Below are 12,325 nucleotides of genomic sequence, written 5' to 3' on the forward strand. Positions count from 1 at the left end.
TAGAAACTTAATCACATAGGGTATTACAACATTTTTGCAGAGAAGGTGCTGTGTAGGTGGAAGTATATGATGATCCTACAATGAAAATTGCTGTCTGTACCCACAGTGTTTGTGTACACATGCAGTAGCATATGTGGATGTAGAATTGTTTATGTTATAGTATAGATGCATGTGATGGGTTAAATTATTATGCAGATGCACCTTCCATGTAGAAATTCTGTATGTTATGAAGTAGCCTGGCAGAAGCAGATTACCTTTGGAGTTCAAAGTGGTGGTAACTGGGGATCCATGTATGACTTATTCTGATAATGTGAGAGTAGAAGGCCATTCCATTTCCCCACTGTTTCCTTAACTGATAATGTTAAGGTTAAAAATGCAGATCTGATCATTCTACCTAGCAATTTTGTTCACTGAAAGTGAGTGGAAATGTGTAAACAAAAGTGAGGAGATGCTTTATTTAGAGAAGTTGATAGCATCTTTTGTTTCTAATGCAGAGGGGTTTTTTTGAACTTATGAATATCAATATTGAAGGGAAAATGCATTTTTAATTCAAATAAGAAGACAATTTTACAACTAATGACACACATACTCCAGGTGCATAGTATCCAAGACTGGTCCAAATCCCACTCAGACTTCTCCATAAGAATAAAAATACAACAATAATAAAATAAATAACTCATTAACTGGCTATTGGCTGGTCTCACAGAGGAATGCTTTTATGTCCTTATGGAAAGGTGTGATTTTTACAGGTGAACATGATCAATTGCTAATTGCCATTTTATACCCTAGCATCTGAGCTTCTCTTATGGAGGAATGACTTCATGGGGTGGTATTTCTAAGAGTATGAAGACATTACAATTGTAATGCACATAAAGCAGATGGGGTATTAGAAAGTGTGCAGACTCAGGGAACACAAAAAAATGATGCGTCTTAAGAAATTCAGCTGGCTTCTAATGAGCATCTTACAAATTGCATCTGCTGCCTAAAATATGCTCAAAACGTTCTGCTTGCTTTGAAATTAAGGCTTCAAAGTTTATTTGTTTATAAAAGTAGCTTTGCTTATGTAAGTATAATATCCTCGGACAAATCATGCTGTTAATATCTGTTCCAGAGCTGTGCTTCTAAATATAGAAGACCCCAGATTCAATCCCTGGCATCTCCAGGTAGGGCTAGGGGAGATTCCTGCCTGAAATCATGGAGAGCTGCTGCCTGTCTGTGTAGATAGTGCTGAACTAGATGGATCAATAGTGTGACTTGGAATAGGAATGCTTCCTATGTTCATCAAGCTGCTACAAGTAAATTTATCCCATGCTTATTGTTCTAGGTAAAAAAGTGTGGTGGTGGTGTTTTGATAGTGATTCAGGATCTTTCTCAGAGTATGACTATGGAAAAGATTATACCATATGTATTTCTAATGAAACTATTAAAAGGGAAAAAATCCCATATACTCCCAGTTTGTTTCCTATTTCAGTGCTCTGCATTTCCTTTCTGCTGCATGCAAGGTCACCTCTGTTATTAGAGAGCTTTACCATGTAATGTATATTTCCAGTGGGGCAAAGGTTTATTTTTTAAAAATAGCTTCTTCCTAAGAAGCTGAATTCAGTTGCTGAGCTTCGATTTCAGGACTATGGGGAGTGTGACTGGCCATGTAATTGCGACCACCAGATATATTGGTCAGGATGTGGCTGTGAGATACACGAGGCACAAATAGCAGTAATGCTACAAATACCAAAACTATATTTTACCTCCGGAATTTGTATTTCAATCAGTGCAGGAGCGCTACTTCACAAGGGGTAATATGTGGCCTGACATGTGAAGAGGGCATATGTGTACAAGGAAGACATAGAAGGATTGTATAGAGCAACTTGTGAAGAAAATGTGTAGTCCTCATGGTTACAAATAGGGAATGTACAAAATATGACAATGGTATGCAAGAATGTCTGAGCAAAAAATGGGATAGATACAGCTTTCAAGAATTATAATGGTGTGCTTACAAAGGAATTTTAGTTCCCTCTGAATAGGCAGCTCATTTCACACACATACTCCATTTTTGAATGCACACATTTGTTTCTTCTGTGAAATATTAGTATGTTACTTGAGTGTCACCATGCCTGTTTCAGATGAATAGATCACAATGAACCTGTGAACCAATGAGAAATATTTGAACACCTCTGGAACATCCCCTAACAGTTTTTTAATAATAATAATAATAATAATAATAATAATAATAATAATAATAATAATAATAATTTATACCCCACCCATCTGGCCGGGTTCCCCCAGCCACTCTGGGCGGCTTCCAACAAAACATTAAAATACAGAAATCAAACATTAAAAGCTTCCCTAAACAGGGCTGCCTTGAGATGCCTTCTAAAGGTCTGGTAATTGTTGTTCTCTTTGACCTCTGGTGGGAGGGCATTCCACAGGGTGGGTGCCACTACCGAGAAGGCCCTCTGCCTGGTTCCCTGTAACTTTAAAATATTTAATCTTTAAAAGATTAAAAAATCTTTTATTTAGTTTCTAAGATTTCTGATCACCCTGACTCTCTGGAGGGGTTGGGCAGTGCAGAGTTACGAAGTGAAGGGCAAAGGTTGACTTGGGGAACTTTAGAATTGGAATCCCAAGCAATTTTGGTTCAGTTTAGTATTGACTGTTGCTAACTGGAACTGGTAGGGCAGAAGGCAGGGAGCTCAACAGTAGTTGGAGGCAACAGATTGAATTATTTCCCCGTTCTCCTCTCTGCTGAGTTCTACAAGGGCAACACTCACCAAAAAGGAGAAAGCCGACAAGCAGTGCTATCTCTTGGACTGGTCATAAGTAAGAAGGCAGGCAGCTGGCAGCTGGCTGAGAGGGCAGATTGAGGTTGGAGCAGCATCCTATCCACCCAAATGGATCAGCGTTCTCTGGTTAAGTTATTTTGTCATTGTCTGGATTCTAAGGATTGTCTTCTTAATGATACCTTGTTGGTGTGGGTTGGATAATAGGTGTTTTTTGAAACTTCTAGTGTAAACAAAAGAATGACACTTGCTGCTTATCACTTGCACAGTGCCATTTGTCCTTATGTCATAATTTCTGCTTGGCCAGAAAGCTAAAAAAAATAAGGCACATTTAATATTTTTGTAAAAAATTGTCCTACTTTTTCAGTTTTTTAGTGTTCTGCATCTAAGCTTTTTGAGATGTTTGATTTTTGTGGAACAGTGTCTCTTGTTTTAGAATATAGGGGCAGAGCGGGTTTTACTGTTTTTCTGTTCTGCTGATTTGGTCCCCCCCCCGCCCCCCTGGTTACACAGATTCTGCAGGATTTTATAATGTTTCAAAGACGTACAAGCTTACCAAAGATTATAGTGTAACAAAATAAACGTGTGTGCAACATAAGTGGCAGTGTCTCCATCACAATGTTTCTCATATGAGTTAAAAACTATTATTCATCTCCATCCATAGTAAGACTTCTCCCTTGTTACACTTTGTTGCATCCATATAAATTTTCCTTTGCCATACAAAGAACCTATGCCACCAACCTGTAATTAGTGTCTTCCACACAGGACAATACCAGTAGGTGGCTCTTTGTAGGACTGTCAATCAAGGCTTTATTGTAAACAGTTCAAATTACACCAGCAACAGATAATACTGGCTGCTGATGAAATGTTGAAGATGCAGGTTCAGAAAGTCTGTATAGTCTTTGATTAATCAGCTTTGAGGCTTTGTTTATATGTCAGTATCTCTTGACAGACAACTTAAAAGGCTTTTGTAGCACCTCACTTATAACTTAGGATTCCTAGAAGCCAGTACAGAAGCTGGAAGAGAAAATAGCAGAGAACATTAGTTTTCAGCCGGCAAGCTGTGGCCTACAACCTCAGGTGGGTCACACCACCAGTTCCAGGATGGTCTTTTGTAGATAGGGAGAGAGTGAGAGAGGAGACAGAAGTGTACAGTGAGAGTGCAAATGAGAAGAGTGTGTGTGTGTGTGTGTGTGTGTGTGTGTGTGTGTGTGTGTGTAAAATAGAATTTTGGAGAAGACTTCAGCATTAAGGTGTTAGGACTTCTGCAGTAATATATCCACAACACCAAGAGTAGGATGAAAGCGGTTTACAACCAAACACTAACTAATACAGTTTTTCAGATTAAACAAGCTGCCTCATAGCACCTGTGTTTTCATGTTAACTGGGCCCGCAATTATGCTATTGCTAGTTTTATTTTGTAAGTGAATACCCAGTGTCTGGGGTGGTCCTCATCCACCCCCTTTCATAAGTAGTGTGTTACCTCAGTTGTCAGTTAATGCAGTGGCCTTTTTTTGGGAAAGCTAATAACCCCGGTCTTGTAATCCAAAAATAGAACTTCATTACTTAAAGATTAGGGAGGGTTCACCGAAGGCTGTGTGCTGCTGGGGTCTTATTTAGACATAATTGCTAATTAAAACATTAGTCGGCATTCCCTTCAGTGTTTTGTGCACTCATATGGATTAAATAACAGGGCACTGTAAATAGAAAACAACAAACCTATCAGAAGTGTGGTGGGTGGCAGAGGTTAAAGAAAAAAACATTTTGTCTTCCTAGCTGTTTTGCTGCCATAAAACATTTTAAATGTGAAGTTTGGTACTATAGAATTACATTAATGTACACCACACCTTTCCACTGTAAATAGAATAGATGTTTACACTCCTATAAACTAAGCACATCTACAAAAAGGGAAGGAAGGAAAATTCAAAGGTTGAAACATATGAATGTAAGCAAAGTGAGAGTCTTTTTGTTGTTGTTGTTTAGTCGTTTAGTCGTGTCCGACTCTTTGTGGCCCCATGGACCACTGCACACCAGGCACTCCTGTCTTCCACTGCCTCCCACAGTTTGGTCTTTTTTATGTCTTTTTATGTCCCATTAATTCCAATAGACTAAAGTTAAGGACATGTCTTCCTATATCCTCTCCTTATTCATGATTAAGAAATTGGCTGCAGTCCATTTCAGCCCATAATATGGCATACAGTCAAATGAATGTCTAGATTCCTCAGGTAGGACAGCTGAATTGAAACCTTTATTTGTTTCTATTGACTAAAACTATTTCTGTTCCATCATATCATTAAATATGAGGGCAATTTACAGTGTTAAAACATAAAATACCATTTAGAAGTGCAGATGACTGACAATTCATGATAAAAATTCATCAGCTGCAGGGCATTGTCGACATGAAAAAGTCTTCAGGAGATGCCTGAAAGTTAAAAGTGAGGATCTCTGCTGGGAAAGTGTTCCACACCATACATAACCATCTTCTAGTTGAGGCTGGTCTGGTGTCTGTAGCTCTGTAAAATATTTAAACTGAGCAACTACTTCAAATTGGGGGGGGGATTCTCTGCATCCCTAATATTACAGTGAACATTTATACTTTAGCATGCTAGCAATATTGACTGACATGACTTCCTCAGAATTATTTGGTTAAAGAGCTGTTGAGTTTAGATGGATCCAGAAATACAGTTCTTTTCTTATTATCCCTGCCCCTGCTTCTGGTATTTTCTTACTTTGTATGAAGTGTACATCACATTGCAAATGGCCTATGAAGCCTGTTTTTATGTGATCCCCTCTTTCAGATTCTGAAGAGGTACATCCCAGGAGGGTTGGAACACATGCTTTTTAATGAAAGTGTAGATTGTCTGTCAGGCTATTGAAGCAGAATGCAATTCACAGGAATCTAAAATATTGGGCTATGGGTGGAAAGCCTACAGGTGTGACAGGGGTAAGCCCAGTGGATCTGGCAAATCACTACCAGTGGAGCTCTTATCACAAGTGTGAGATCATTTAGAGCAAGCTATAGGAAAGCGCAAGCAATGTCAGATGGTTTGACATTGCTTCTGTTTTCCTTAACCGCTTTCCCCATTGCTCCCTAGTGAGCGTCATACATATTTTTAAAAATGCATCTTTTTGGTTAATCCTCTGTGAGAAGCTGGACAAATCTGAAAGAAAGTCTTGTGCATATAATTTCTCATTATTTTTACAGTGGCACATCCTCAGGAGCCTCCCCATTCCACAGAGAAGCCAGTCATCCACTGCCATAAATGTGGGGAGCCATGCAAAGGAGAAGTGCTTCGTGTCCAGGCCAGGCATTTTCACATCAAATGCTTTACCTGCAAAGGTACTGTGAAGCTCATTTTTCTTACAAGCTTATGAACTGGTCCCATCAAATTGTTCATTTATCTTTTTTCATCCAGAAAACATTGTAATGTGTTATTTGCTCTGGCTACCCACCATGCGTGTGCAGATGGGAGCTAGATCCAATGAAGAAGAATCTCAGAACTATATCCAAAGTGTAATGAAAAAAGAGCACCACTTAAATGTACAGGCAAGTGAGTGGTATGATGCATTGGGTAGTAGACTGTCTAAGGTGATTTACCTAGTTAAAAATCCCTTCAGCTGATTACTGAGTGGTTTTGACCCTGGGCTTATTCACACTTACCTTTTGCCCCGCTCATGTGTGTGATGCGCTTGGGTAACTGACATAGAAGATCACAGATTGACTAGACCTGAGCATCTGTGTGGGAACAGTATTGCAAGGGTGGGTACATTCTTTAAAGAATTTTACAAAGAAAACTATTACAAAACAGTAGGGTGGCTTGGGAAAAGGGGAGCAGGTATGTTTTATAAAGCAGTTCTGCACAGACACCCATGCCTGATCTATCTTTTAAAAAAGAAATTTATCTCCCCATCCCCGGTCAACAGAAAATCTCTTCCTCCTCTTCCACCCTCCCTACTCTAGTCTATTACACATGGATGGGATGTTGCCCTTGCATGAGCATAGCACAAAAAATGTCTTGTGGCATGCTTTCAGTGTTCATTGAGAAGAGTCCAGTGTTTCCAGCCCTGAAATCATATGACTGTGGTTTGAGGTGCAGCATGGTTTTTCTGCCCTGGCTATAGCTTACATCTCAAGAATTGTTTAGACTGTGATCTCTCAGATATGACAATTTTCATCAGAACCATCAGCTGGGAGACTTCCATCTGCTGTGACAGTGACATACAGAAACTCGCTGCACATATACGCTCTCACTCTCCCAGTTCAGGCATCATGATCAAACTGCAGCTTGGCCATTGGGAATGTGCTGCGGGCACACATGCTCTGCTCCACCCTTTCATAAGCTGACCCTTTCCTGCACTCTTCTGGTTTGCAATAAACATAATTTGTTCTGACATTCAGATTGTACCCATAGTTTGTCCAACCAGCAGTAGTTTGCCTCCAAACCAGAATAAGAAGATAATTTGAAATGGTAGTTTCTGGTTCTGGTTTAGAACAAACTGTGAGCCACCATTAACTACTAGTTTCCCCTCACACAGTTAAAGTTACAAGGTGTAACTTTAGTGAGGACGAGTGCCCTCATGCTAGATGGCCAATGTCTGCATTGGGAAGCCTGCTCTTCTCTCCCATCATCTCATGGAAAGTGTAATGCTTAAAGAAAGCTGCAGAAAGCAGTTTGCCAAAACATAGCAATGGTTACCATGAATGAGGATGCCCCTCCACCCCATATACATACGCACGTAAGCTGTTGGGTTCGCGTCTCCGCTCCTCCACATGCAGCTGCTGGGTGAACTTGGGCTAGTCACACTTCTTTGAAGTCTCTCAGCCCCACTCACCTCACAGAGTTCTTGTTTTGGGGGAGGAAGGAAAAGGAGAATGTTAGCAACCGCTTTGAGACTCCTTCGGGTAGTGATAAAGCAGGATATCAAATCCAAACTCCTCCTCCTCCTCCTCCTCCTCCTCCTCCTCCTCCTCCTCCTCCTCCTCCTCTTCCTCTTCTTCTAATTTGCATGATGAAGGCAGCTACAAAATCAACATGGTGTGAAGCAGTTCCTCTTAAGACAATGTACATGAATGTATTTATTTATAAAATTTGGAGTTCCTTGGGAACTCAATCAACCTTTGTCCAACAAAGCAGAACACATCTCCAACTCTTCTTTTGATTTTTGATTTTTCTGTGCTGCCTCTTGCATAAATCAATGGGATGAAAGTGGCCGGTCCCTTCAGTCTCATTAGGTGTCTTTCTTTTATTTGAATGCCACTTTAAATTTGTCATTCACCAAGGTGATAGCAAGCCTGGAGAATATCTTTCAAGATCCTCATGAAATGCTTAGAAGTTGACTTTCCCTCAGTTAAAGTGGAAATATTTTGCTTAAGGAGGTGGCGGTGATGTTATTTATCCAATATAGTGTCTAAGCTGCACTCTCTCTCTCATCTAGGATTGTTTTGTTCTCCCAATGCAGACTATTTAATCTAGACTATTTAGTCTAGATGCTTTCTAGGGTAGCTAGGCTAATGTTCTGTCTCAGTGATCATAAGTACTAGGTGCACTTTTAAACCTATTATATAGTACAAGATTCTGTCACATTATCTGCTAGAAACCCAAATCCTCAATCTCAGGACATTCTCTTTTTTGTAAGAGGGGGTCTTGATAATGCCATGATTCTCTAATTATAAGACACAGTTCTTATATGCATATACACAGCTTTTATAAAGGCTGCAGTGATCACTGCTTCCCTTTGCATCTGGTCCCCTGGGTGGATAGATCAGACACTTCTGTTGATGAAGCTTGTGATATTACTGGCAGTCAGGCATTGGTCAACAGCACTTTGTCAGGCAGCCAAGCAGTACCCTCAGGGGCTATATAATATTAATTTTGCAAGGAACACTATAAATAACTACTTTTCTGAAAGTGATTTTAGTTGAGTAATGTGGACAAAAATATGGTACAAAAATAATTTATGTAATCATGAGGATGAAATGGACTACACGGAATAGAGTTAAAAGACCTTATGCATGTTTACTCAGAAGTAAGTTCACTTGTGTTCATTGGAGATTACACCTGGTGCACAAGATTATGGCCTTACAGTCTTATCCATGTTTCCTCCTAAATTTATCAGTGTTTTAAATAAAATAAAAAGAAGTAAGTCCTGCTTATTTTTAATAGGGTATATTTTTAGGTGTGTATTAGTATGTAGTCAAATTATTGTTATTATTTCATTTTATAATTAAAAGATCGAAAACAAAGCTATAAAATAGGAACATATTTGACTTTGCTTTGAGGGGTGTTCATGTTACCACCCCAGTGGAAGTGTGGCAGAGGATACGGGGTTACACAGGCAAGCCCATCCATGCCAATGTCTATATGTTAAAACTATATCAGAAGGAGTTCTAGTCATATAACCATGTATGTGCTCACATAGAGATTCTCTTTGCAATGAAGAATCATGGCCCCAATCCACATTACTCCTTTCCTAGCACTCCTAGCCTGTTTTGTGGGTTTGTTTGCTTGGCTTTTTGATTTTCGTTTTTGTAAAAGTGACTAGGGTTCCTTCTTATGCAGTTTGAATACATGATATCAGAAGATCATGGTGTCGGGGCAGTCATTGTCTATGTGTCTCTCTGCAACCTTCTTTTAATGTGCAGAAGGGGTTATGTGAACTACATTTGGATAACTTTCAATTCCTGTTTGTGTGTTCCTGAACTGTTGCAGTGTATTTACCTTCTCCCTTACTTGGAGTGTCACATTTTCAAAGATTCTGGTGGCTGAGAAGTATGCTTCCCCTCACAATCTCTTTCTCTCTCCAGCTCTACCTGATACAGTCTTTTCCAGCTTTGCTGGTGGCATATAAATAAGTGTGTGTGTGTGTGTGTGTGTGTGTGTGTGTGTATTTCTTTTAGAGTTCCTGTTATAGGGTTTCATACTTGCTGCCATCATTGACTGCCCCGATGTAGTTTAATAGAATATATTCTCATTCCAACTTTGTGGATAACTTGTTTTGCTATGGGTGGCTGTTAATGAAGATATTTTAAAGCCCCTGATAGATTAATAATTTGCAATACAAGCATCCCAAGCAGTCACATGGAGAAGGGTGAATAACCTCTCCAAGGGTAAAAGAAATTTAGATGTGGCTCTGCATTATAAAGTGTAAGAATAGATGATGTTACTTTTGCCAAATGAATGTTGCGCTTGTAGCTTTTTATTTTTTTTAAATCTACAGGTTGATACTGCTATGAGTGAAGCATTCACCTAAACTGAGTATTTGATTAGAAAGCTGTTCCACTACTGACAGACTGCTCTGATAGTTTACCAGACACGAGATTGAGGCTACACTTGTCAGAATTAATCAAAGACTGACACCCTGATGATAAACACATTAGTTAGAACAAAGCCAAGTCTCTCTAAAAATCAGTAGGATGTACTTCTATGTAACACGTTCAGCGTTAAGGCTTTTCAACACATGCTGAAATTTCAGGAGGACAGATACATTCATTGTGTGATAAGTGATGTATTCCAAACTATTTTCCCATCTCCAAGTTTATACTGTACAGCAAACTGCTCTGCAGTTTTTCATTTGGGGAAAGATGCACTTTTTTTTTACCCAAGCATGTTCTGTTGCTCCCAGAGAGGAGTTTGCAGCCACTTTGCTCTTTGCTTGGCTTTCTTTTCACTCCTGCACTATGCTGAATTAAGTCAAGGTTTGACTTAGCATGCCTTCTGAATTGGAGCTTGTGGTTAAGCGTTCTTCTCACTAACCATGAGCTTTAGCTGAGGTCTGTGTCAGCAAAACTCTCAAACCTGTTCTCAGGTGTGCTGAGATAGTCAGATGTGTAATAGCATCCAGGCTGTAAAAATCAATCTTGCTATCTTTTAAAGTATTAATTTAAAATTGTTTCATTTGCTGAGACTGTTCTTTGAAGAAAATTATGTGACTTGACCGAGGGTCTCAAAATGAGATGAACAAAGTGTGGGGTGGGTAAAAAATGTTTTATTCGTGGTGGCTTGGAGAGAATCTTTGTGGTTTTTAAAATGTCATTTACAATGCTTTCTTTTCTGCAATTTTTCTGTTGTTTACTTTATTGCAGTGCTTCCCCCCCCCAGCTGCCTACTTCATCAAAACAGAGTTGAGATCGAGTCTAATGGTTTTCTAGAAGTGACAATATGTCTTTCTCCTCTGTGTTAAAGATAAATAAATCAGCAAACCCTCTTGAGACTCCCAACAATAACACTCCAGTGTTATTATAACCCCTGAGCCTAGACGTAGCCCTGAACTATTCTGTACCAGTTGAAACCCATCTGCATCCATTGTGTTTTTATGCCAGCGCTCTATGATCAGAGACACTATGGCTATTTCTAGCTCTTGCTGAATGCTGATAAAGAACCAGCTAGCTAGAAATAGTGGTGCTTATCCTTAAGGAAGTGAACTCTTCATTATGATATGCAAAGAATCTCAGTCATTCAGCTATTGACCACAAGCTATACTTAAAGAGGGGGTAGTTTACAGCTCTGTTTTAAAGTAGCAGTTTTTGAGGTTGCATAATCACGACTACTTCCTACTTAGGGAGTATTGTTCAAAATGTGCATAAGTTTATTTTCAAAATACTAAACTCTTAAGCATTGCTATATACAAACTTCATTTATTAGATTGTCTGCAAAATATTAATGTTTATCTTATTTGTGTTTCTGGGTATGTCCAAAGGATGTGGCTCTTCTTCAGTATATCAAGGAGATGTGCTCTCTAAGATCAGTAGTCTGAGTTGGAGGAGCTTCTGACAAATCAATGGTTCTATTGCCCTGACAGAACAGAAGTCTAGACTTAGAGTATTTTTACCACTTCTGCCAATCCAGCAGCTTCATAGTGCCTGGCAATCAAAAGGGTTAACATTGCACACCCATTCACCATTCTGCACATGAAGAAGACTCTGTAGCCTGAGAAATCACAATTGACACTATCTCTCTCTTGTCCAGTTTCCCAGCTCTGGGGCTCCTGCTTCAAAAACTGGAATCTTCCAACAGTCTTCTTTGTGAAACAAAAACAGTCCAATCTGATCACAAGCCATTAAACGGTCACAAATGGCAATCAAATTAGTACTTCCAAATAACAACTATGAGAAGCTGTGGGAGACCTCCTTGAAGACTAAAGTATGTCTTCTTTGCAGGTTAATTACCGTAATTGCCTTTTGTTTGGAAATGAACATAAATTAATGACAAAATTCAGAATGGTAGGACAAACTTATTGTCTATCACCTTCTGAGTTGTGTAGCCTTTTCTTTTCAAATGTATCTCCATTATTAATTTAGTTCTTCTCCTCTTGGAGGTTATTAAGAACTGGCTGCCCCATGAATAAGCAAAGCAACAGCAGCAGGAAGCCAAACTGCCATAATCACAATTTTCACTTACTGCTGCTTGACCAGCTGGGACACCTGAGTCAGTGGATGCCAGGACAATGGTAGTCACCTGTCTTTGGTTGCTCCGCTCTGTTGGAAGCAGAGTTACGTAGGTCATGCCCTGTGCCCCCTAAGCTAGCCTCCTGCCTTCAGTGCAGTGACT

The 12,325-nt window shown here is 39.5% G+C and overlaps 1 protein-coding gene across 16 annotated transcripts in view; it reads left to right on the plus strand.

Annotated features, from left to right (window-relative positions):
* ABLIM1 (actin binding LIM protein 1) overlaps positions 1–12,325 on the plus strand; it is a 194,392-nt gene that overhangs the window by 79,106 nt on the left and 102,961 nt on the right. For all 16 annotated transcript variants that reach the window (XM_060274770.2, XM_088670544.1, XM_088670535.1 and 13 more), the window contains exon 2: positions 5,983–6,117. In XM_060274770.2, the coding sequence (XP_060130753.2) occupies positions 5,983–6,117 (135 nt within the window). The remainder of the gene's footprint in view (positions 1–5,982; positions 6,118–12,325) is intronic.

The sequence above is a fragment of the Zootoca vivipara genome, chromosome 5 (assembly GCF_965207765.1).
Source record: "Zootoca vivipara chromosome 5, rZooViv2.hap1.1, whole genome shotgun sequence".
NCBI lineage: Eukaryota > Metazoa > Chordata > Lepidosauria > Squamata > Lacertidae > Zootoca > Zootoca vivipara.